The sequence below is a fragment of the Neovison vison genome, chromosome 7 (genome assembly GCF_020171115.1).
Source record: "Neovison vison isolate M4711 chromosome 7, ASM_NN_V1, whole genome shotgun sequence".
Lineage (NCBI taxonomy): Eukaryota > Metazoa > Chordata > Mammalia > Carnivora > Mustelidae > Neogale > Neogale vison.
Genome location: NC_058097.1, coordinates 155,765,675 through 155,793,215, shown reverse-complemented (window position 1 = coordinate 155,793,215; position 27,541 = coordinate 155,765,675). Strand labels below are relative to the sequence as shown.

Genomic DNA, 27,541 nt, shown 5'->3' with positions numbered 1-27,541 from the left:
GGGCTCGAAATGAAAGCCACTCTTGGTTCGGACAATCAAACGGCATCAGAGGGATGGAGTTAAAGGCATCTAATGTAGGAATTACTGCAGGCAAGAGGAAGGAGGGAGGTGAGGAGAGATTCTGGCCTGAGCTGAAGTGCCCTGGGAGAGAGGATGCACTTTGGCTGTGCATTTTGGCCTCAGCCCCTCTCACCCTGCACTCACAGTGCTCCCCACTCCTGCCTCAAGAACAGGATACTTCCAACCCAAACTAAAGATCCAGAGGGGCACGGGCTATCAAAAAATCACTGTGCCCCAGTGAGGAAAGCAGGACAGTGCTTTCGGGAACTCAAAGACTAGCAAAAGGCTTTCTCTTAACTGTGGCTCTTTCTCAGCCAAGAAATCAGATTTGTTTCTTGCAAGGAGTTTTTTTTTTTTTTTTTTTTTCTGTGACTCTTCCTCAAGGGCGGTCAGGTACAAGGGTTGAGCAAAGCCCAAGAACATGGAATCCAGCCCATGCATGAAAGGAAGTAGAGGCATAAAATCGGCCAAAAAGATGTAGAGTGTTAAACAGGAGACTCAGCAAGAGGCCTCATTCATCTTCTCTTTTAAAGCCAAAAAGCAACTATTCCCTTATGTGGGATAACAATGGAAACTTAAGGAGCAGTCACAGGCAAGGAAGTGGGACATTTCAACACTAGCATTTGCTTTGGGTGAAGCATACTAAATAATTTTCTTGTTCCTGCAGCTTCACGAGAAAACTTTGCCCACTTGGGAATCATCCAGGACTCCCAGCTGATAAAATAAGGAGCTCTGATTCCTATGTGTGGTCTCTGCAGCACATCACAGCCAGCAATGAGCCACGCAAAGGCTGGGCATTGAACCTCCAGGGAGATCATTTGGGATCAACATTTATTTCTTGACTTAATTCTGCACTTTGAAGTAACACATTAGGGATTATCCGATAAACCTAATTAATGTAACCACAGGCAGTGGGAAACAATAATCTTTCTTTTTCAACAGAGAAACAGATTTCCAATAGGGAAAATCTGATATCAACTTTTAGCAGATGATTTCTCTTCACCCCACAGACCCATTTTGAATACGCTATCAAGGAAATGTTATTTAAGTCAGGCTCCGTGTATATCTCTTTATAAATCAAACAATTCCCTAATTTATCCTTCCTGTAAGTAGACTTTAAATAACATATATATAATATATAATGGATTGGCTTAAAATAGGCAAATTTGTCCTGGATAATGCAATAGCTCATTTCCAATATTTATACACAGGAATATCAGGGGCAAAGGCCATTTTCTCACCCCATCTTTAACACAGTATTTTTTTTTTTTAGGTTGAGAGAATATTCGAGAAAATGATTTCTCCAGGTAAGAAGAATCTCAAGTAAACATATGGAAGCAATGTGTCTTCCAGTAACCAGTAGTGGGTGAGATGTAGGAGACCCAGGGCCCTTAGGGAAAGCAAATGGCTCCACTAAAACTCCTTCTTCCAACCTTAATTGGTCAAATGCCAAAATAAACGAACTTTCCAAAGTTAGGAGCTATGCAACTTTCACTAGGGATAACTGCAGGTGCCCCGGCCACGACCAGCCAGCCCACCGAGCCGGGTGTGTCCGGCGGCGCCCAGGCCCAGGCCGCCTCCACGCCAAACGACCCGCTGGGAACCGGTTCAGGCCCCGCTGCCCAGGACCGGGAGCTCCCGGTTGCCGGCCCAGAGCCAGATCCCGCCCCGCCCTTCCCATCCCAGACCAAGGAAGGGAAATGGGCACTCAGAAGCAAAGGTGAGGAACGCCCAGCGGGATTCAGCCGCAGCCGGGGCCGTCCCCAACTCCCAACTTCCTAGAGTTTCCTCCGGCCTCGTCCCCCTTCCCACCGCTGGTGAAACGGCCGCGGCCTCCCCTCGCCCGGAGCGCAGAAACAGGGAAGTGGAGCTCAGAGCCCGGAGCTCGGGAGCCGCGCCCACGAAGACCCGGAGACCGGAGCGCAGGTGGCGGGCGTGGTCCCTCCAACCCTGCCCCAGCCCCCACCCCCCGGATTCGGCCTCCGCCGGGGTCCCCGCCGGGGTCCAGCATCAGGCCACTGCGCGCCGCTTCCTGATCCCCTCCTCTAGCTCGGCAGCCACCCCCCTCCTCGCCCCAGTCCGCGTCGCTCTTCTGCCTCAGGCCCCGGTGCGGCCCCAACTCCCAGCCCAGGGCCCTCCGGTAGCGCCCGGCAGCGGCGGCTGCACTCACCTGGGTCGCGGAGCCGGGGTCTGGCGCGGTCCCGCAGGTGGTAGATGAAATCCTGGCAGCTGTCGTGCTCCAGGGCCCCACGGGCACACAGCTCGGCCAGCAGCTGCAGCGCCTGGTGACAGAGCGCGTCCCTGGCCCCGGGCATCGCCCCCCCGCATCCTCGGACCGCGCCGGGCAGGCGGGCGCGGGAGACAACCCTCCGCCTGCCAGCTCAGAGCCGCCGCCTCCGGGCCGTCCGCGTTCGCCGTCAGGGAGCCGCCGAGGAACGGCCCGAGCCTCCTCCCCGGCTGGCCCGGCCTCCCACCGGTTGCATGCAGCTCTCTTCGGCAGCCGGTCGGTCGGGCTTTCTCTCTCTCCCGCCCGGCCGCTCCGTCCCTCCCCCGGCACAGAGGGGAGGCGGCGCCGCACAGCCCCGCGCGCCTCTCTCCCGGCGCCCCGCCCGCCACACGCGGCCGCCGGGGGGCGGGGCTGGGTCAGGGGCGCGCGCCGCGGGCCGGGATCCCGGTGGGCCCGGCTCCCGGGCGAGCGGCGGACGGGGGGCGCTCTCCCGCTCCTGGAGGAGCGCGGGGCTCGGCTCCGGACCAGGCGCTCAGAGCGGCTGCGCCCAGGCTTGGAGAGTGGGAGCAAGGCGCTCTCCGGGCATTCTCGCCAGCCCACCCCTCCGTTCTCAGGCAAACCAACCCCCTCCACCACCGTCCCTCGCTGCCTGTGTTCAAAGCGCGCGTCGGGTGCGTGGCGCTAGAGGTACAATTTGGACCACACCCGCCCGATCTGGAGAACCGAGTGGTGGCTTCGAACTTGAAAAAGCGCCGTCTGGGCAAAAACCATGGGCCTAAGGGTGCTAGATCCCCAAATGCGGGTTCGGCGTCGAGATCTGCCAACAAAGGAAGGATTTCCCAAGGGCAGGACCTTTTCGACCACGGCGGTGTTCTGGAGACGGTGGAGGCTTGCTCCTCAGAACTAAGGTCAAATATTGGCTTCTGGAAAAAGACGCCGGGACAAGGATCCTGGCTGGTTTTCTAAACAACTGATTAGAAATCCGGGGATTGCCAACGCGTCTCTCATAACCACCAAGTTAGAGTATCACAGAATCCGAGCTTTTTGGAAGGGAACTCTGGGCACCTCTCGCACACCCACCTCTTCAGCATCTCAGGCAATAAGCCCAGAAATAACTTCGAAGTACTGAACTCATGGGGAGGAGGGGGGGCAGACAGGAGAGGGTTCGAGGCACTATGCCACAGTCTTTTTTTTTTTTTTTTTAAGATTTTATTTATTTGACAGACAGAAATCACAAATAGGCAGAGGCAGGCAGAGAGAGAGGAAGGGAAACAGGCTCCCTGCTGAGCGGAGAGCCCCATGAAGGCAGGGGCCTTAACCCACTGAGCCACTCAGGTGCCCCTGCCACAGTCTTTTAGATATGTAATCTCATTTAATTCTCTTGATAGCCCAGCAAGGTCTATATAACTTATCCTCATTTTAGTAATGAAAAACCTGAGACTCAGACAGGCATCACCTGCCCAAGTTCAGACTTGGGGAGGCAGGGTAAGGTATTATTATAATAGTAATAATAATAACAATTATATATTATATATAATGTTATATATAACATTATATATAAGATCATAGATCAGGTAATATAAATATATTATATAAAATTATATAATAATAATAATAATAATTAGCTTTAAGAAAAACTAGTGTCCAGGCCCTACACTAATAATTACCGCAGACTCTCTACAGCTGGCATTCAGCCATAGGTCGTGCTGTTGCTAGGGACACCTCACAGCAAATCATACTGTGCAGTAAGGTATTTCAGGATGCCACAGAGTGTTCACCCAACAGACAAGCTTTGAAATTCTGCTGCGAATGGTGCCAGGCCCTCAAGGATCTGATATTAGAACAGTAGAGAAAATGCAGAGTTATAAAGATAACTCCAGAGAGTGAAGAGAGAAGTAAACTCTCAGTCCTGGGAAAACTAGGAAGGTGAGGAAGCCAGCTGAAAGGAACCCTTGGAGGAGGAAGAGCAGAAGGTGGTCCTTGAAAGGATGGAAAAGACAGTGGAGGAGGAACCAGAAAGAGTGGGATGCTAGGGCTCCCACAGTCATGATGGGGACAAGGGTGCATGTTCAAGCATGCAGAAATATACCACTGATATGACTACCTCAGAGAGGAACTGCAAACGGGAAATCCAGTAAAGAAAGCACTTCGATAAGCCAGGCAAGATATGATGAGGGCCTAGATCAGGCTAAAGAGGGCCTAGATCAGCCTAAATCAGCATGTAGCTGATTGTCAAGAACATCTAAATTTGGAAAATATTTCAAGTATTAACTGACAAGATTGCACCCAATGGAATGAGACAGAATGAAAGACCAGAAGTTTCACAAACTGACCTGGGTCATATGTGATGAGTAATGAAAAATGCTTAGAATTAGAAGCCTAGAGTTAGGAGAGAGGGGAGACTGGAAATCAGCCATAGAAATATAGAAATTGAGTTGTCTTGTTGGATGGATTTCTCCAGGCAAGGAGAGCTTGGAAAATGGGAGAGATCGTTGTCATTTAAAATGTGGCTCAGTAAGGAAGAGATTGAAAAGCATCAGTGATGAAGAAAACATTGGACAGAGGGGAGTCATGGGGGCCAAAAGAGGAAGAACATTTGATGGAGGAGTGATCTACAGTATCAACAACTGTCAACAGAACCTACAGAGACAAAAACTAAGAAGTGCCCTTTGGATGTAGCAGGTAATAAGACATTCGTGATTTGGAGGGAATAGTTACTCTGGAAACTTGTGGAAGTTATTTAAAATTTGTGTGTGTAAGATTTCTCTTCAGATAATACCAATACATGCATTAATGAATTGTTATACAGATTACATACTTGGAGTACTTGGAATAGTGCTGCCACATAATTCGGGCTCAATCAACATATGTTTGTGTTGTTGCTGTTGTGCATCTACTACAATAAACACACTCAGGTCTGATCTCAGGATTGTGAGACTGAGCCCTGCCTCTGGCTCTGCGCTCAGCGTGAAGTCTGCTTGAGATTCTCTCTCCCTCTCTCTCTGCCCCTCCAGCTTCATTTGCCAATTATTCCTCAATAAAGCTGGGAGGAAATATATATATATATATTTTAAATCTGTAAGTCTTTCATGCTGCTCTTAGATCATATCCTTACTCCTGTGTCCAAGACACAGACTCTGTTCTTGGGAAATAGTTCAGCATTCCTAATGGCAGAACTTCCTATTCTTTGGCCTTTTGTTTGATTCCATCCCATGCCAGGTCATTGCCTTTAACGAAGTAAGATTCAACTGTTTTTGGAGAGCACTTGTTTTTGGAGAGCCTGTTCTATTCCCCAGAGATTACTGCTCCTATGAAATACTCCCAGACCTCCTGCTTAATTAATCCTGATAGGAATCATCCTCACACCTGGTTTAGAGCCTGCACTGTGAATCACCTAGACCAGGAGACAGGAAGCGAAATCATGTCCTGTGACAAGCATTCTCTCAACTTGGGCACCAATCTCCTTTTAAATCTGTGAGCCCTGTTTGGAGTGAATTTTTCCTGAGAGATGAAATTAAAGCAGATTTTGTATCGGGCAGCCCGACTTTGCCCCTGCGTCCGCTATCATTGCACCAACTGGCAGGTTGCGCTGGGATGTTCAAAAGCTTTACTCTTCCTTCTTGAGCTGTGCCGTTCCTTGCCAGTTTTATGATTGCCGGTTACAAAATTATAACTCCAATTTCTTTGACATTAAAGAAAGTAGAGATTTATTGGCTTCAGTATTTAAAAGATACACCATAAAAGGAGTATATTAAAAGGAACAGAAGGCAATGTTCCGGGTCAGAGGGCCTGGCACTCCTCTGCTGTCTCTTTTTAGTAGACACTCGTGGTTCTACATTTGTTCATCTTTTCTGAATGAGGACAGGGGAGAGAGCAGAGGTCAGATTTCTGATGCCTGACAAAAGGCCACACCTAAGTCCCTTCTGCCACCAAGTAATTTTTGTGTAATAGTTTTTGTGTCCCTGGAGCTGCCTTTCAAAGTGGCTGATGTCCCTCACCCTAGACAAGTCTGGGAAACTGCTGGAGTCACTGTGGATGCTGGAAAGAGAGAAAAGGGTGATGAAATCCAAAACTGGCTAGACTGTGTCACAGTGGTTGTGAAAATAGCCAACTAGCTAAAGAGGTGTCAGAAGAAAAGACTCCAAATAGCCAATACTTTTCCTTGCCTTCCACATTAAACTCCCTTTCATCTTCAGTGTTAAAAATAGGTTGACCTGCACTCAAGGGCCTGCTTATTAAGAAAAGGGGTCAATGTGCATATTTATGGGCAAGAATGTAAGCATTAAACGTGTAAGGAAGAGTTTCAACAATCCCGTTCTTGATCTTTGGTAGCAATAAATGGCTTGAACAAAAATCTCTAGTTATACAAAGACACAGAGAGAAAAGGAAGGAGGAAGAAGAGAGGGAGGGAGGGAATCCATTTCATTGTTTCTTTAGCCTTATTCAGAAGCCCATAAGAATGTACACTTTTCTCAGCCCTCACTCTATCCAAAGAACCAAGCTTCGGGTTGTCTGTTGCAAAGTTCAGTGTTAAATCACATTTAATCAACTGATCAATTAATCGTATGTCTACTGAGTGCTCACTAAATGCAAGGGGTTTTGGAGAGAACTTCCTGGTTGAATATTAAATTTCCATACTTAGTGCTCGCTTCGGCAGCACATATACTAAAACTGGAACGATACAGAGAAGATTAGCATGGCCCCTGCACAAGGATGACACGCAAATTTGTGAAGCATTCCATATTTTTGTGGTGCAAAATCAATGAATACTGTTACACTGAAAATAAATTTAAAAAAATTTTTTTTAATTTCCATACTTAAGCTTTCTTCTTGTATCTTTTATTTGTTATTTAAAACGTCACCCTTGGTGCTGCTTATACTTTGAGTTATCCCTATGGCAAATTTTCCCGTCTTCCTTTCCCTCCTCTAACCCACCTGCTCCTCATTCTCTTCTCCCTCATTTTGTTTCCATGAGTCCATCCTGCAAAGCTTTTGTCAGGAGGCATAGAATGTGGAATCCCTAAGGTCTCCTTCAGAACTTTCTTATAATGATGACATTATTTTTACTATAGTTTTTCGAGCTCGTGCTATGTGCCAGACACTCTAAAAAATATTCCAAGTATATTGCTCATATGATCTCCATAACAAGCATAGGAGCAGGGCATTGTTATTAACTATCTCTGCTTTTCAAGTGAGGAGACATAAGTACAGAATTTAAGTAGCCAGCCCAAGGTCATAAAGCTAGTCTGTAGTCATGATGCACTGGGTGACTCCTGAGCCCTGCCTTGGACACTGTCCTCTTTCGCAGGTGGGTACACTGGGTCCAGGTGAGAGCACAGAGCCCACGTCCTGAAGCTTAATGAACCCAAAGGCCAAAAGCAGAACTGGCATTGTGGTTCCTGGTAGATATGATCTGATCTATACCTTGATTTTGTTTTCCACAACTGAGGACAGGCAGGATCTGACCAATGTATAATGACATAAACATATAATGACATAAACAATGATGTAAATGTTTATGTCCTGTGGCGTCTTTCCCGACTGGCCTAAGTGTTCATTTACAACTGACTTTCACTGAACAATTGCTCCATGCCATATACTGTATGCTGTGCTTCACGCACTTGGCTTAACTGAATCACAACCATTGAAATAGTTGTTGTTATAGTCCTAACTTTAGAGATGGTAACCCTAGAACTCTGAGGTCTAAGTCACCTGCCTAAGGTCACACAGTTAGCAAAGGATGAAATGACAAGTCAAACCCATGTTGGGGAGACTCCAAAGACCAGAATCTAACTGTCACACAATATGCCTCCCTATGAATTCCTTATCCAAACTGCCTCACAGGAGTTTTCAAGTTTTACGTATATTCTTGGAGACTCTTACGATCCCCTTGGACAATGATAGGAAAACCAAATCCACACTGTATAATGAATTACATGTAGCTGACTAAAGAACTGATTAAATCCCAGGCAACTATATGATAAACTACAAGCAAAACTCTCTGATCTCCTATTATTCTGCCAGCCCACTCCCACCTGATTATAAAATCGATCCCACCGTAGTCTGAGTGCATGTCACTGGGTTTCCCCTCGTGTGCATTCTCTCACTACTTTTCTCCTGCACTTCTGCCTTTCACATCAGCATTGGAATCACTTTTTTTCAGTCGCAGAGACCTCAACTTTTCCATCTGTAATGTATCAAAGTTCAGACTTTGCATCAAGAATTTCCACAAACCATTTGGCTCAGGTCATGCTCTCAGGGGTGGTGAGATCGAGCCCCACATCGGGCTCCATGCTCAGCCTGGAGTTGGCTTGAGATTCTCTCTCTTCTCTCTCCGTCAGCCCTTCCCCAGCAATCTCTCTCACAAATAGATAAATAAATAAATAAACCAGACATAAGCTTTCTTCCTATTCAATAGGTGCAAAATAATTACTGTCCTCTACCGCACAAATACTTTTTTTCCTCATTGTACCTGGGCAGTATTTGATTATTTCTCTATCATCTCATTTCTCTCACTTTCATGTGGGTCTCTAAAATACATGTTGTGTGTGTGTGTGTGTGCGTGTGTGTGCGTGTGTGTGTGTGCGTGTGTGTGCGTGTGTGTGTTAAGTAATCTCCATTTTCTTATTTGAAAAAGAGGAACTCTTTTCAGGACTTGGCCAGTAGAGGAAGTAATAGATTCTGTTGCAGTACAAAACAGCCTCCCTAGATATATGGATGTAGCAAATAAGCTATTTTCCCCCTTTTGAGCCACGTTATTCCCTATGGAAGAGTATGTGTTTCTGGAAAAGGTTGGAAGTCTTCATGTTCGTCCAGGCACAACAGTAAGCCAGGGTGAGAGGGTTATTTCACATTTCTTTTTTTTTTTTAAGATTTTATTTATTTATTTGACAGAGAGAGATAGAGCAAGAGAGGGAGCACAAGCAGGGAGAGTGGGATAGGGAGAAGCAGACTTTCCGCTGAGCAAGGAGCCTGATGCGGGGTTTGATCCCAGGACCCTGGGATCATGACCTGAGCTGAAGGCAGACACCTAATGACTGAACCACCCAGGCACCCCTATTTCATATTTCTTAAAAGGTCTTTTGAAATCAGACATCTTCTGTGAGAGTGCAATGCATTGAAAGAAAAGGAAACTCATTAAGCTGAGATAATGAAGGTTTTGCGCAAAATCTGAACTTTAATGAACTGTGGATGGCTGCCTGGCTTTGAGGGTTTAATTAGAAGAAGAGGTGTACCTTTTACATCATAACCTTAACTTGCATTGATTAAAATAAAAGCATATGCCTTAATTTTCTTTGAAATCTAAAAAAAGGGGGGTCATTATATATCTGTTGTCCTATTCGAAATAGTTCTATTTTAATCAACATAATGTTATTTGTGAACTACTTTAAGGATACTGACTCAATAAAATAGCAAGAGGTAGTCTTGTTTATTTTTTGTTTTAAAGTGGCTTAGAATGTTAAAAGATTTATTCAAAGCTTGTTTTGGGAGTGGTTTTTTTTATTAGCATTTCACTATGCCATTTTGGAGAGAAATATCTTGCATATATTATTCAAGAAAGATAAAGTAGACAAGTTTTTCAAGTATTTTTTTCTCCCTCAGTTACATTCCTATTTTCCATAGTTTTTAGGCTCAATTGGGGGAGGGGGTGTGCAACTCACTTAAAGTGAATCTATTTGATGGAACTTCAAACACAGATGCAAGTTAAAATGCAAAAGATGGTGTTGCCTTTGAACACAGGCCTCCAGAGATAGAGTCAAGGATGGGGAGAGGAATTTGGGCTGGATAGGCCCAATACCTGGGTATTCTCAAGACATGGCAGCTGGGTACCCCAAAGCGAGTTACCTAAGAGAGACACAGAGCCCAAGAGATAACCCACAGCCTTTCACAACCTTATTTTTGAAGTGATGTACAATCACTTCTGTCCTATTCTATTAGTTACACAAGTCAAACCCTGGTACTGAGTGTGGGTCAACAGCTTGGAACACATGAGAAAGAATCAAAGAGTCACGTGGATCAAGAAATCTGAATTCCAGGTGAGCAGTCTGATCTGGGTCTATGTAGGACAGGGAGTAAGACTATGGAGAACCAGAAGCAAGATGACAGGAGGGCGCCTGGGTGGCTCAGTGGGTTAAGCCGCTGCCTTCGGCTCAGGTCATGATCTCAGTCCCGGGATCCCAGGATCCCGGGCACATATTCCTGGGATCGAGTCCTGGGATTGAGTCCCGCATCGGGCTCTCTGCTCAGCAGGGAGCCTGCTTCCCACCCCCCTCTCTGCCTGCCTCTCTGTCTACTTGTGATCTCTCTCTGCCAAATAAATAAATAAAAATCTTAAAAAAAAAGATGACAGGAACTGGTTCATGCAATCAAAGTGAAGCTTCCCTCCATGGCCATCTCTTTCACTGTCAGTCTTTTCACTGCAGACCCAAGAAAGCAAAGTGCAATGACAGCTATTGAATAGTGTCTCCCCATATTCATGCCCAGATGGAGCCTCAAGAGTGTAACCTTATTTGGATCCAAGGTCTTTGCAGATGTAATCAATTAAGGATCTAGAGGTGAAATCACACTGTATTTAGTGGGGGGACTCCTTCTAAGAAGAGGAGAGGACAAAGAGAAGACGACAGAGACCGAGATGGGAGTGAGGCAGCTACAGGCCAGGGAAGGTCAAGGAATTGCCAGGAGTCACTAGAAGCAAGGAAAGGGCAAGGGAAGGTTCTCCCTAGAGCCTCCAGGTGGAGTGTGGCCCTGCCAACACTTTGGTTTTGAACTTCCTGCTTCCAAAATAGTGAGAGAATACATTTTTGTTGTCTTTCTGTCATTTCTGGTTACAGCAACGGGTTACAGAAGACCTGGGAAAATAATACAACACCGTGCTGTTTTATCATTTTTTTTTCTCAGCATAAAGTACATGTTCAGTAATTCAGCCAGGCAAATTTGTAGCCAACAACTTGCCCAGTGTTTGGCATGATGATTTTAAAAACTTCTTGTTGAAATAAATGTTTGATGACTGGGTAACCTGGTATCATTTCAAAAAAACCCTTAGGAGAAATATATCAAAACCTTTCAACAATTCTATGTGTGAATATAAAGAGTCTAAAACACCCTAAGGATCCTGACCTTTTCCTGCTGGCTGAAATAAAAATGCATTACCTTTGTCCATATAATCACACAAGACCTGAGGTCAAAACGGTAAGAAAACAGAAAGGCTTGGAAACATGGCTGTAATTTTTATGCCAACTTTGAGGTATTCTACCTTGAATATGTGCCCAAGATTCAGTTCTTTCCCACCTGTGCTGCTTTCTTGTGTAAAGCATGCAGACTTGTGCCAACAGCAGAACTACCTAGACTATGTCAGATCACTTTAGGCTGATGAGCACCTTTTAGATAATTATGACTATATCAGTCACTGTGAGCTTTGAAAATGTGTAAGATCAGCTCTTACCTTGTGGGACCTCCCAATTCTGGAGAAGGAACAGATAATGGTACCTAGTTAAAACACAGAACCATGGTGAAGTTGTTTAATATATATATATATATGTATATACATATATATATATATATATAAAATGGTGCAGAGGGATGGAGAAAATAATTCTATCAAGAAGCATTTGTCTAACATCTGGTTGTGTAGCCATAAGTAAATAACGTTCTGGACATTGGTATCCCAGTGCCAAAATGAACGTGTTTGACAAGACCAGGTCCTTTTAGGCACTGACAGTATAACCTTGACCTTGGATTATCTGTTTCATGTGTGTTGGTTTCATCTCCCTGTTGGACTACATTGGGGTACGAATGATGTCTCAGTCATCCCTCTGTCCCAGATCTCAGGGCAGGGTCTGGCCGACAGGACCACACATTAAATACATGTTAATTGGTTGAGGACTGACATTCATCTTTCTCTCCTATTATAATATCTCAGAAAAAATTATCCTAATTTGAAAGATTATAAATAACTGAATTTGTTTTTTTTAAAGATTTTATCTATTTGTTTGTCAGAGAGAGAGAGAGTATAAGTGGGGGGAGCAGCAGGCAGAGGGAGAAGCAGACTCCCCACCGAGCAAGGAGCCAGATGTAGGACTTGATCCCAGGACCCTGGGATCATGACCTGAGCAGAAGGCAGATGCTTAACCAACTGAACCACCCAGGCATCCCCAAACTACTGAAATTAAAGACAAAAAATAAATGCCTGCAGGGAACTCCTCCTGGCCTAGCGCTTGACCCTTATGAATCCTTACAAAGAGAGCAGTTGAGAGCGGTTCTGTGAATCCATTTGACTTTGATAGTAATCTGTCAAAAACTCCCTTTTCTGAACTGACGGAAGCTCTGCACCCTCCAGGATCCTCTCTGACTCAACACCCTAGAAAATGACCACCACGTATGTGCCCATATTTGTGAATGTGTCTTGAGGTGTGAGTGTTTATAGGTGACTACAGAGAGAGTGTGTGTGTTTGTGTGTGCGCATGTGTATACATGCATACACATATACATAAAACTTTAGAGTAAATGTGACATTTAGTAGCGTGTGCATGCAAGATGTATGAGAGAGACTAGGAGTGTGCACTTGTGTGTGCTGGTTTGTTCCATGAGAGGAAGGGAGTTCTCTATGCCCTGCAGAATTCCCTTGCCTCACTTCAAACCAGAAGCTTTCCTCCAAGTTAGCTGAGTTTAGCCCAAAGTAAAGGCTCTGTGAAGGTGGGGGCTCATGGTCTTGTTAGTCTTTGGGCCTCCATTCCCTCTTCTTTGGAGTCATGAGTCACTTCACTGTGAAGCTTTAAAGATGACCATGGAAAAGCAGCCACTCTCAGGGGTGTGGTTTTTGGGTGTTTTTAGAGTATTAAAAAATAGTAAGTGAGCAAGCTTGGCTTTTTCTACTGAATAGATAATGTTCTATCTGTTGGAAGAACTGCTGTCTGGAAACTTCTTTTTTTCTACAGACATTTGTTTTCAGTTTATGACCCGCTCTGCTCCCAGAGGGGAAAGAGCATAAATCATCTAGTTTTCAAAAGAAAGAACCAGAAAATAGAAAACAAAGGCCCAAAAGCTGACTTATCCCCCTCAATTTAAACCATTCTGTCTGAGTGAATATCTGCAAGTTAAGGCCCAACAAGGCTAATGTGTAAGCAGGTCCAAGTCTGGGCCTCCAGAGACTATCCCATGAGGTTAATATTAATCTGGGATTTTCAGGGAACACAAAACAGCCTTCTGTCATACCACTTATGCTGTTTCTGGGTCAGGATGACTCCTGAGGCAAAAGGAACTCTGTACTGGGCAAGCTTAAAGTTTCTCTTCTTGTCCACCAACACCCCTCCCTCCCTCATCATTTGCTATTCTATTACAAAACTGATGGCCAACAGAGAGCAGACCCATTTGTGGATCTGTTGCTGTTCTAAGCACTTTCCAAGCATTGACTCATTGAATCCTCAAAATAATGCTATCAGATGGGTGCTATTATTATCTCCATCTTATAAGCAAGGAACATGAGGCCTGGATAGATTCAGTCACTTGTCCAAGGTGACACAGCCAGTAAGTAGGAAAACTGGAGTTCAAACCTAGCCAGTCGGTCTGGAGACTGCTTTATGAACTGCAGCCCCACACTATCTGACTAACCAGGCCTGTAACAGCCAGCTTCTAGACATAGACTTATCATGTTGACATTAAATAAAATCACAATTTAAAATAGAACAGAACCTTGGCAACTATGCATTTAGACATTGATTGATTTTTAGGATGATAAGAAGGCAAATATAAGGATGGGAAACACTGGGAATGTATTGCAGCAACCCATAGCTAAAATAAAAAAATATATACACTGATGAGAATAAGGAGGCTTTCTCTGCCTCTATGCTTGTATACTATGCACCTGATATCTCCGGATACAGTGCTCCCCCATCTGTCTATATTATGCCCTTAGCTATGTTGAATCCTGGGGATTGAATTCCCTGAAAGCATCCAGAAAGCGCTATACTAATGAGGACACTGTTGTGTATGGCTGGAGTGGGGAGAGGTCCAAGGAAAATGGTTCTTTGGCAATCTTTGGTAGGTGAATTCCCTGGACCTCTTGGATTCTCCTCGTTCAAGGCCCTCTCTACATGCTGGCAATTGGCTCTACTTGGGATCTACTAGATTTTTGTACAGTATTCCTGCGTAACTCTCTGTCTTTACAGGGTATGTCACTGGGAGGGAAGGGAAAACAAGTCAGGGTTGTCTTGCTAGGCTCCTCCTGAGCTATAGAATTGTCTGTTCTGAGACAGATTTACATATATATCTTACAAATCAAGTGGAATCATGAAAGCAGAAGCTTTGGTATAATATCCTGTGGCATGCTGATTTATACAAGGATGCATCCTTGAACATATCAATGGGTTTCCTATACTCTGACTCTATTAGACATTTAATTCCATTCAGAATTTTAAATCAGAGTCCTCTCCCAAATTTATCAACTATGTGTCAGATATACTTGATTATTTCTCCCACTGAATTAATTATCTGTTATTGCATAACAAATTACCCTAAAACTTAGGAACTTAAAGCAACAAACACTCATTTTCTAACCCTCTCTGTAGGTCAGGGATCCAGGTGCAACTTAACTGGCTCAAGGTTTCTTGTGAGGTTGTAGTCAAGCTGCAGGTCATGGCCATGGTCTCATCTGAAGATCTGAAGGGGGGAAATCCCTTTCTAAGCTCATGCATGTGGTTGTGCACATGCTTCAATTCCTTGCAGGCTGTTGAACTGAGGGCCTGAGTTTCTTGCTAACTAGTGGCTAGAAACCTCCTTCAATTCTTTGACACGTGGGCCTCTCCATTGGGCATCTCACAATATGGCAGCTGGCTTTCCTCAGAGTGAATGAATAAGAGAATGCCTAAGCTGAAATCTACAGTCTTTTTGTGACCTAGTCTTAAATGTGACATCCCATTACCTCTGCTGTGTTTTACTTGCTAGAAGTGAATCACTCAATCTAACCCATAATCAAGGGGAGGGATATCCACAAAGGTATGAATACCAAGAGGTGGGGATCACTGGGGTCCATCTTAGAGGCTACCCACCCGCCCCTTAGAGCAGGGTCATTCCAGCTGGGAATTATTTATACTCAAGCCTTTGCAATCTGTACTTGCCAAATTATCCATCTTTCAAGTCTTACTCTATTGTCCAAAAAAGATGGTTCATGCAGCCATCCTAAAACTGTACAAAATGCACGTACCTCTGCCACTGGTATTTGCCCCTTGGATTCCCAGGGAGGGCTTATTATGTTCTGATGTTATGTTCCATCCTGAATCCCACTGCCTCATCACAGCCTGCTCTTGAAAGCTTTTCTTTGTTTCTGGGTCTGCATAGACTCTTTTCCTCTTCCTTCATAACCACAAAGTACCACAAACATTAGATTATTTTAGAGAACAGATTTATGCTGAAGGTTTAGAGACATTAGAAGGTAATTCTAGTCAGTAAAGGAAATACACTCAAATTTGATAGCAGACATCATTGTTCCTAGAAATATATTAGCTATTCTTCATTCTTAACAATTCTTTCACTGGCTGGAATGCTCTGGGCTGGCTTAGCCTCCTGACATGTTGCTGGGGCTACATATATCTCATATATCTCATACTTCTTCATAATCTTCTAGAGACTCAAAGTTTCCTCTTCGCTTGTTTACTTTGGGACACTTGTGCTAGGTTGGGACCACCCTAATCCATCTCTGAGATTTTAGGAATGTTGACTTTTGAATGGGAAAGGGTTGAGGAATTTCTCTCTCTTTTGGGGCATCTTCATGGCTCCTATGTAAAATTTTCCACTTTCTACTCAAAGATCAGAGATGTCTACATACTTAGGAACACTTAGAAAAGGAAGCCTTGGCAAACATACAAAAGTCTCTATTGTCTCTTTTTCCTAGGGCAGCAAGTGCTTACTCTTCTAATAGCTACAAAATCAAGTAAGAGCATTCTAGCAGTAGGTCAAGAAAATCTCTTTCAATGTGAATCTCTGTGTCCATCTATACAAAGAAGAATTTGGCAGCTTCTATTACTAAAATATTTTTGAAGTTCTGCTCTTCCAGGCACCTTGTTATAAGAATATGATCTCATTTTAGAAAAAAAGAAACTATATACTCATATAAATATATAGAAGCAAGCTTGGAAGAAAAACATAACCAACTGTTCGAGTAGTTAAAGCTGAGGAGTGAGGTTATTTTGGAGGAGTTCTATGAGAGGGGAATAGAAGGACAAAGTAGTGACACATGTGTAGCACATGTGTCTGTATAGTCTTAAAGACTCAAATGTATTGTTTTTGTCACTGTATTTAAAATTCAAGAATAAAGTAAGCTGGCATTACACAAAAAAGAAAAGTTTGTAGATGAAGAAACTAAGGCCAGCTTCATAATACCCTTCAGCAATGCTAAGTACCAGGAAATAATGGAACAATATATTATAATTTTGATGGGGAAAAAAGTGTATGAGAAGGATTGTTGTCTTCAGCTATTTTCCTATTCCTGACAGCAACAGGAAGAAACCTTCAGATAGTCAAAAGTTCAGCAAGTATACCATGCTCATATTCATATGGGGAAAAATCGTGCATAATATATTTACTTCTCTGTCTTATTCCAGCTAAACAGGTGAAGACTCAAAATAAAAAAAAAATTAAAGAATGTATAATTTGTAGTATAAAATGATTGAAGAAGAGGGACATCTGGGTGGCACAGTCCATTAAGCCGCTGCCTTCAGCCCAGGGTTCTGGGATCAAGTCCTGTATTGGGCTCCTTGCTCGGGGTGGAGCCTGTTCTCTCTCTGCCTCTGCCTGCCACTCTTCCTGCTTGTGCTTTATCTCTCTGACAAATAAATAAATAAGTAAAATGATTGAAGAAGAATGTAAAGATCAATAAAAGAGCAAATTCATTAATTCAGGAAATATTAATTTAAATACCATTAAATACCACTGTGTGTCAGGTACACTTCTAAGATCTTAAATGCATCATCAACAAATGAAACAGGGACTTCTGCTCTTCTGGAGCTTTCATTCTAATTACATAATATACTAGATGATCCCATTATTTATTTATTTATTTTTAAAAGGAGCGATGCCTGGCAAAAGTCATCTAGAGTATGGGGAAGGCGGTAGCCAGGTTGTAATTTCCATACTGACATTTTAGAGGTAGATGTAAAAATCTAGAATAAGCCAATGAAAATAATATAATACTATATTAGAAGAATAATGTGTTCAGAATAGCATGCAGAGTTTATTCTTAGAATACAAGTTTATTTAGGGTCATGTAGTGGCTCAGTTGGTTAAGCCTCTGCCTTCAGTTCAGTTGGTGATCTCAGGGTCCTGGGATCCAGCCCCACATAGAGCTACCCACTGGGCTCCCTGCTCAAAGGGGAATCTGCTTCTCCCTCTGCCCTCTCCACTGCCTGTGTGTATTCACTTGTTTTCTCTCTCTCAAAAAAATAAGTAAAATCTTAAAAAAAAAGGAATACAAGCTCATTTATGGCTAGTAAATGTATTAATATTGCCCATCAGTAATAGGTTAAAGGAGAAAAGCAACATGATCACCCCTACAGATGTCCTAGTATCATCCCATAAAATTTTCTATCTATTCCTGACAAAAGTCTTGGAAAATAATTAAGGGAGAAAATTTCCTTAACATTACAATGAATATAAAAATCTAGAGGCAACATTCTGAATGCTGAAACAACAGAAATATTTCCTTTAAAATTCAGGAACAACAACAAAAATCCTAATGTCATTACTATTTAACAATATTTTATAAATTTGCAAAAACAATGTAAGAGCTAAGGGGAAAATACAGTATCACTATTAAAGTAAGGGAAAATATTTTATAAATTACTGCTTTGTTGATTTAGAAGACTTGAGAAATTTTAACAAAAATTATTTGAACTAATTAGAGAAGATAGGAAGTTGTCCAGATGCAAACATATATATAAAACATTAAGGTGCTTCTTTTTACAAGTAATAATCTAGTCAAAATTCTGATGGTGAAACTATTTTACTCTATGCTATCAAAAATAATTAAGCACATTTGCAAAAAACACTAATAAGAAATCTGTGAAGGGGCGCCTGGCTGGCTCAGTCAGTTAAGTGTCTGGCTCTGGATGTCTGGGTGGCTTCCTGTGTTAAGCATCTGCCTTTGGCTCAGGTCATGATCCCAGGGTCCTGGGACAGGATTCCACCTAAGCCCCTTGTTCAGTGAGCCTGCTTCTTCCGCTCCCTGCTGCTCCCCTGGCTTTCCTTGCTCTCTATTTCTCTCTCTCTCTCTCTCTCTCTGACAAATAAATAAATAAAATCTAAAAAAAAAAAAGTGTCTGACTCTTGATTTCAGCTCAGGTCTTGATCTCAGCATTGGGAGTTCAAGCCCCTCATTGGAAAGAAGGAGGGAGGAAGGAAGGAAAAATAATTTAGAGAATTGTGTATCAAAGTAAGAAAACAGACAGAGATATATAAATGGAGAGATATTCCATGTTCCTGAATGGGAATACCAAGTATTATAAAGGTGATTATTTAATTTTTCTGAAATAATTGAAAGGCTTGATGTGATTCCAATAAAAATCTACTAGAAGAGTTCTCTGATTTTTACTTGACAAAGTGATAATATAGCTCATTTTTGAAGTATATAGTTTTGAGTAGTAAAAAAGTTTCAAAACAATGAAATAAAACAAGATGGAAAGAGTAATGAAGAGAGATTTGTCTTATGAGATAATAAAGCCTACAATAAACTTTCAGTTATCAAGATGCTCTGTCTCCAGGGCAAGAATTGACAGTTTGATCAATGGAGCAATATAAAGATTCTAGAAACCAACACTCTTCTATGTAAGAATTTAAAATACAGTTAAATGTCCATCATAAATCAGTATGCAAAGGGAGAAGTATTCAGTAAATGATGTTGGAACAATTGGCTAGGTATTTGGTAAAAAACAAAGCTAAATTGAAATGACTTATTATTGTGCTTAAAATTAAGACAAAATAAAACTAAACAAAAGTAAACCAAACTGAACTAGAATAAACAATAAATGAGTATTCTATAGACTACAGGAAGGGGAATATTTCCCAAGAATGAAAGTTACAGAAGAAATCACAAGGTGGAAAAACAGTAGATTTAATTACTTAAAAAGCTAAAATGTGTTTCTTATAAAATACTGTAAAATAAAGTTCAAAGAGGGTGCCTGGGTCGCTCAGTTGGTTGGGTGTCTGCCTTCAGCTCAGGTGATGATCCCAGGGTGCTGGGATCAAGTCCCACATCAGGCTTCCTGCTCAGAGGGGAGCCTGCTTCTCTCTCTCCCTCTGCTGCTCCTCCTGCTTTTTCTCTCTCTCAAACAAATTAAATTTAAAAAAAATTTTAAAAATAAAGTTAAAAATTTGACAACTTGGAAAATTACTTACAGACAAAGTCTTAGTCTTAAAATATTTTTTAAAAATTTCTGTCAAATCAAGTGGAAAGGAAAGACCAAAGTGACAAAGGCAAGAAAGAAAAATCTCAGAAAAGACAAAACAAGTAATAAAATGGCACTAAATACATATCTACCAATAATTACTCTGAATGTAAATGGACTAAATGTTCCAATCAAAAGAGGGTGTCAGAATGGAAACAAAACAAAACAAAACAAGACCCACCTGTATGCTGCCTAGAAGAGACCCATTTTAATCATAAAGCTACCTGCAGACTGAAAATGGGGGGGGGAACAGAGAAATATTTATCATGCAAATGGACATCAAGAGGAAGCTGGAAAGCAATACTTCTAACAGACAAACTAGCCTTTAAACCAAAGATTGTAACAAGACATGAAGAAGGGCAAAATATCATAATAAAGGGGACAATCCAACAAGAAGACCTAACAATTGTAAATATTTATGCAACCAACACGGGAGCACCCAAATATATAAAACATTTAGTAACAAACATAAAGGAGCTCATTGATAATAAAACAATATTAGTACGGGACTCTAATAGCTCACTCACATCAATGGGCAGACCATCTACACAGAAAAGCAACAAGGAAACAATGGCTTTAAAAGGCACACTTGGAACAGATGGACTTAACAGATACATTCAGAAAATTCCATCTTAAAAGAGCAGAATACCCATAATTTTCAAGTGCACATGCGACATTCTTCAGAACATATCACATACTAGGTTGCAAGTCAGGCCTCAACAAGTTCAAAACGATTGAGATCATACCATGCATCGTTTCTGACCACAACACTAAAACTTGAAGATAACCATGAGAAAAAAATCTGGAAAGACCACAAATACATGGAGGTAAAACAACATGCTACTAAACAATGAATGGGTCAACCAGGAAATCAAAGAAGATATTAAAAAATATATGCAAACAAATGAAAATGAAAACATAATGGTCCAAAACCTTTGGGATGCAGCCAAGGCAGTCCTAAGAGGGCAATATATAGCAATCTAAGCCTACCAAAAGAAGCAAGAAAAACATCAAATAAACAACCTAACCTTACACCTAAAGGAGCAAAAAACAAACAAACAAATAAAGCTTAAAGCCAGCAGAAGGAAGGAAATAATAAAGATCAGAGGAAAAATAAATGATATAGGAAAAAAAAAAACCAATAGAGCAGATTGATGAATCCAGGAGCTGGTTCTTTGAGAAAAAAATCAATAAAATTGATAAATCTCTAGCCAGACTTGTCAAAAAGAAAAGAGAAAAAACCCAAATAAATAAAATCACAAATAAGAGAGGGGGAAATAACAACCAACACCACAGGAATGCAAACAATTATAAGAGAATATTATAAAAAATGAAATGCCAACAAATTAGACAACCTGGAAGAAATGGAAAAACTCCTAGAAACATAAACTACCAAAACCAAAAAAGGAAGAAGTAGAAAACTTGAAAAGACCGATAACCAGCAAAGAAATTGAATCACTAATCAAAAACCTCCCAAAATCAAAAGTCCAGGGCCAGATGGCTTCATAGGTGAATACTACCAAACATTTAAAGAACAATTAATAACCTATTCTTCTCAAACTATTCCAAAAAATAGAAAAGGAAAGTTCCAAATTCATTCTTTGTGGCCAGCATTATCCTGAGAACAAAAACAGATAAAGACTCCACTGAAAAAGAGAACTATAAGCCACTATCCCTGATGAACATGGATGCAAAAATTCTTAATAAAATACTAGCAAACCAAATCCAAGAGTACATTAAAATAATCATTCACCATGATCAAGTGGACTTGATTCCTGGGCTGCAAGGATAGTTCAATATTCGCAAATCAATCATTGTGGTACACCACATTAATAAAAGGAAGGATAAGAACCATATGGTCCTTTCAACAGATGCAGAAAAATCATTTGACAAAGTACAAAATCCATTTATGATAAAAATCCTCAACAAAGTAGGTTAGAGGGAACATCCTCAAAATAATGAAGGACATATATGAGAAACCCATATATGAAAAGCTCAGTGGGGGAAATCTGAGAACTTTTTCCCTAAGGTCAAGAACAGCACAGGGATGTCCACTCTCACTACTGTTATTTAACAGTACTGGAAGTCCTAGCCACAGCAATCAGACAATAAAAAGAAATAAAAGGCATCCAAATCGGCAAAGAGGAAGTCAAACTTTCAGGATATGCAGATGACATGATACTCTATATAGAAAATGCAAAAGACTCCACCAAAAAATTGCTAGAACTAACAAATGAATTCAGGAAAGTTGCAGGATACAAACTCAATGTACAGAAATCTGTTGCATTTCTATACATTGATAGTGAGGCAGCAGAACGAGAAATCGAGGAATCAATTCCATGTGCAATTGTACCCAGAACAGTAAGATACCTAGGAATAAACCTAACCAAGGAGGTAAAAGATCTATACTTTGAAAACCATAAAACACTCATGAAATAAATTAAAGATGACATAAAGAAATGGGAAAACATTCCATTCTCATGGATTGGAAGAATGAATATTGTTAAAATGCCCATACTGCCCAAATATTCTACATATTTAATGCAATCCCTACCAAAATACCACTAGCATTTCTCAAAGAACTAGAATTAAAAAACCTAAAATGTGTACAGAACCACAAAAGACCCTGAATAGCCAAAGCAATCTTGAAAAATAAAAGCAAAGCTAGAGGCATCACAATTCCAGACTTAAAAGTTACATTACGGGGCGCCTGGGTGGCTCAGTGGGTTAAGCCACTGCCTTTGGCTCAGGTCATGATCTCAGGGTCCTGGGATCGAGTGCGGCATCGGGCTCTCTGCTCAGCGGGGAGCCTGCTTCCCTCTCTATCTCTCTCCCTGCCTCTCCATCTACTTGTGATTTCTCTCTGTCAAATAAATAAATAAAATCTTAAAAAAAGTTACATTACAAAGTTGTAGTTATCAAGACAGTATGGTATTGTCACAAAAACAGACACATAGATCAACAGAACAGAATAGAAAAACCAAAAATAAACCCACAACTATATAGCCAACTAATCTTTCACAAAGCAGGAAAGACTATCCAGTGGAAAAAAGACAGTCTCTTCAACAAATGGCATTGGAAAACCACACAGCGACATGCAGAAGGATGAAACTGGACCACTTTCTCACACCTTACACAAAAATAAATTCAAAGTGGATGAAAGAACTAAATGTGAGACAGGAAACCATCAAAATCCTAGAGAGGAACACAACCTCTCTGACATGGGCTAGAGCAACTTCTTACTAGATATGACTCTTGAGGCAAGGGAAAAAAAGCAAAAATGAACTACTGGGACTTCATCAAAATAAAAAGCTTTTCCATAGTTTGGCTATTGTGGACATTGCTGCTATAAACATTCGGGTGCACGTGCCCCTTTGGATCACTACATTTGTATCTTTAGGGTAGATACTCAGTAGTGCAATTGCTGGGTCATAGGGCAGTTCTATTTTCAACATTCTGAGGAACCTCCATGCTGTTTTCCAGAGTGGTTGCACCAGCTTGCATTCCCACCAACAGTGTAGGAGGGTTCCCCTTTCTCTGCATCCTCGCCAGCATCTGTCATTTCCTGACTTGTTGATTTTAGCCATTCTGACTGGTGTGAAGTGATATCTCATTGTGGTTTTGATTTGTATTTCCCTGATGCCGAGTGATATGGAGCACTTTTTCATGTGTCTGTTGGCCATCTGGATTTCTTCTTTGCAGAAACGTCTGTTCATGTCCTCTGCCCATTTCTTGATTGGATTATTTGTTCTTTGGGTGTTGAGTTTGTTAAGTTCTTTATAGATTTTGGACACTAGTCCTTTATCTGATATGTTGTTTGAAAATATATTCTCCCATTCTGTCAGTTGTCTTTTGATTTTGTTAACTGTTTCCTTTGCTGTGCAAAAGCTTTTGATCTTGATGAAATCCCAATAGTTCATTTTTGCCTTTGCTTCCTTTGCCTTTGGCGATGTTCCTAGGAAGATACTGCTGCGGCTGAAGTCGAAGAGGTTGCTGCCTGTGTTCTCCAACCTAGATGTCCATCAACAGATGAATGGATCAAGAAGATGTGGTATATAGACACAATGGAATACTATGGAACCATCAAAAGAAACGAAATCTTGCCATTTGCGACAACATGGATGGAACTAGGGCGTATCATGCTTAGCGAAGTAAGTCAAGCGGAGAAAGACAACTATCATATGATCTCCCTGATATGAGGAAGTGGTGATGCAACATGGGGGCTTAAGTGGGTAGGAGAAGAATCCATGAAACAAGATGGGATAGGGAGGGAGACAAACCATAAGTGACTCTTAATCTCACAAAACAAACTGTGGGTTGCTGGGGGGAGGGGGTTGGGAGAAGGAGGGTAGGGTTATGGACATTGGGGAGGGTATGTGCTTTTGGGTAAATTGGAAGGGGAGGTGAACCATGAGAGACTATGGACTCTGAAAAACAATCTGAGGGGTTTGAAGTGGCGGGGGGGTGGGAGGTTGGGGTACCAGGTGGTGGGTATTATAGAGGGCACAGCTTGCATGGAGCACTGGGTGTGGTGAAAAAATAATGAATACTGTTTTTCTGAAAATAAATAAATTGGAAATAAAATAAAATAAAAAGCTTTTGCACAACAAATGAAACAATCAACAAAACTAAAAGGTAGAAGTGCCAGTTAAACATCTGCCTACATAAACATCTGCCTTCAACTCAGGTTATGATCTCAGGGTCCTGGGATTGAGCCCCATGTCAGGCTCCCTGCTCAGGGGTGAATCTGTTTCTCCGCTCCTTCTGCCCCTCCCCACTGCTCATGATCTCTCTCTGTTGTGTACTTTCTCTCTCAAATAAATAAATAAATTTTTAAAATCTTAAAAAAAAACTAAATGGCAATCTACAGAATGGGAGAAGATATTTGCAAAGACATATTTGATAAAGGGTTAGTATCTAAAATATATTAAGAGCTTATAAAACTAAACACACAAAAACCAAATAATCCAATTTTAAAATGGGCAGAAGACAGGGATAAACTTTTTTTTTTCAAAGAAGAAATGCAAATGGTCCACAGACATGTGGAAAGATTCTCGACATTACTCATTATCAGGGAAATACAAATCAAAACTACAATGACATATCCCCCAACACCTGTCAGAATGGCTAAAATTAACACAAGAAACAATAGGTGATGGCAAGGATGTGGAAAACGGGGAACCGTTCCTCTTACATTGTTGGTAAGAATGCAAACTTGTGTAGTCCTTATGGAAAACAATATGAAGATTCCTCAAAAAGTTAAAAATAGAACTATTCTACAATCCAACAATTGCACTAGGTATTTACTCGAAGAACACAAAAATACTAATTTGAAGGAATATTCGCTCCCCAATGTTTATAGCAGTATTATCTATAATAGCCAAACTATGGAAAGAACCCAAATGTCCATCAAGTGATGAATGGATAAAGATGTGGTATGTGTACACACACACTCACACACACACACACACACACACACACACTGAAATATTACTCAACAGTCAAAAAGAATGAAATCTTGCTATTTCCAATGATGTGTTTGGAACTAGAGGGTATAATGGAAAAATGAAATAAGTCAGTCAAAGAAAGGCAAATGTCACATTATTTCATTGATATGTGATATTTAAGAAACAAAATAGATGAAAAAGGGGCAAAAGAGGAGAGAGAAGCAAACCAGAAAACAGACTCTTAACTGTGAAACAAACTGATGGTTGGCAGAGGGGAGGTGGCCAGGGGCAGGGGGTAATGGGTGAAACAGTTGATGGGGATTAAGGAGTGCACTTGTCCTGATGAGCAGTGGGCATTGCATGGATGTGCTGAATCACTATATTGTACACCTGAAACTAATACTACACTGTGTGCTAACTAAGTGGAGTTTAAAAAAAATTTGAAAATAAGTAAATAAAATAAAATTACTGCCAACTCAAGAAGAAACATGGCCACCTCAAGAGATACTAATGAATAAATGACATGGACAGAAAATTCACCAAAGAAGTATAAGTAACAAAAAATGTGAAAAAAATTTGATCTTTTAGTTATAAAAAAATGTTGGTTAAAATAACAATGAATCAATGTTTTCCCAATTCCAAATCTGAAAAAACTTTTTAAAAGCTATAATGCTCAGTGTTAGTGAGGGTTACACTAGCATTAAAATCCTATCTGGAAAATAATTTTGAAAAAGTATATGAAAGTAGTTACATATTAACATCCTTTGACAAAAGTAACCTTATTAATTGTAGTTCATGGTATTATTATTTTTTTAAGATTACCAATTTTTTTTAAGACTTCATTTACTTATCTGACAGAGAGCAAGAGCACACACAAGCGAGAAGAGTGGCAGACAGAGGGAGAGGGAGAAGAAGACTCCCCACTGAGCAGGGAGCCCAATGCAGGACTCGATCCTGAGACTCTGGGATCATGACCTGAGCCAAACGCAGATGTTTAACCAATTGAGCCACTCAGGTGGCCTGGAGTTCATACTATTAAAATACGTGTTATTTTAAAAGTTTAGTTATCTAACAATAGAAAAGAATAATTTAAAGTTGAAAGATTAGTATGTCAAAAATTATAAATCATATTCTTCAAGAAATTAATAACATTCAAAAACATTCACAAGGCAAATAAAAAAACTAGAATGCAAAACTTTTTATATACCATGACCATAAGTTTGTGTCTGTCTGTACACACATACATACAAATAGCAACACGTGTGGGGAACATGTCAGATTCAGAACTCGAGAGGAAGTGGGACCTGGTTTGTTGGCAATAAACATATGGAAGATACAGTCCTAAAGTAGGCCTTGGTTTTGGATTATGACTTGTTTTCTCAATTAAGCTTCTTTCAAAGAAGAATGTGGCCAGTAGTCTTTGGTTCTGGGATGGGATTGGGAATGGGCTACTCCCAACTGTCAGCATGATTTCCAGACTCCATTATCTTCTACATGGAAATACATCAAGGAGCAGGGGCAGTGACTTATTACACCTGAGAACATCCCAGGAATGATGGGATGATGGGAATGAGGAAAAGAAAAATCATGTTTATTCCTCAGGAATACTGATGGGCCCTGGAGTAAGCTGACATTCTTCTGTAACAATGTTATCAGTAATATTATAAACTCCAGCACAATGTTTATGTATTTGAAACAAGTATGTTTCCTGTTTTGTATTTTCTCTCTGTAAATTGTAAGGTGGTGGACTTAAGCAAAATAAATTAAAGGTAGGCAGCCAAAACAAAAACAAAAACAAATACCAACACACGTGCAGACATAAAAATGCTACAGGAAGATATTCAAAACTTAATTTCATCTTTATGGGTGGATTATGAATGTGTTTTCTTTTATTCTCTTCCCTTTCTTTGTTAATTTTGAAAATACAGAGAATGTTATCTTTTTGTAATAATTAAAGAATTTGGAGAAGGATAAGGTGATAGTCCTAAAACTAGGAGACATTCATTCATATGTGCATTTAACCAATATTACCAAGGGTCTCCTGGTACCAGTCACTGTGTCAGGTCCTCAGTGTCCATGCCAAGTGTGAACAAAACAGGCGTGATTCTTTCCCCCAGTGGCCTTAAAGTCCCTGTGTCTCTCAAAGATTTGTATTTCTGGTTTTCAGCCTCTTCTTTCCTAGTATTATCTCACTCAGAATAAATAAGTTGCATTTTCTCATACTCAGCAAAAAGAAAAAGAAAAAGAAAAAAAATTAGCTTGCTTTAACTGCAAAGAAAAGCTGGCAATCAATTCTCTTAACTTGCTATCCTTTTGCTCTAATAGGCAGCCCTCCCTGAAGCTAACTTTCTTCCTGAAAGATGACGGTGTCATCA

General features: G+C 41.1%; 1 protein-coding gene and 1 non-coding gene across 2 annotated transcripts in view; one reads left to right on the top strand and one right to left on the bottom strand.

The window, feature by feature from the left end:
* The window catches only part of SYT9 (synaptotagmin 9), a 205,109-nt gene extending 202,734 nt beyond the window's left edge, over window positions 1–2,375 (bottom strand). Inside the window, exon 1 of the mRNA XM_044258742.1 lies at window positions 2,231–2,375. Coding sequence (XP_044114677.1) covers window positions 2,231–2,375 — 145 coding nt within the window. The remainder of the gene's footprint in view (window positions 1–2,230) is intronic.
* Window positions 2,376–6,928: 4,553 nt separating this feature from the next.
* On the top strand, window positions 6,929–7,035 carry LOC122914757. Its single transcript, XR_006385838.1, has one exon. It is a non-coding gene; the product is annotated as a U6 spliceosomal RNA (small nuclear RNA).
* The last annotated feature ends 20,506 nt before the right edge of the window (window positions 7,036–27,541 follow it).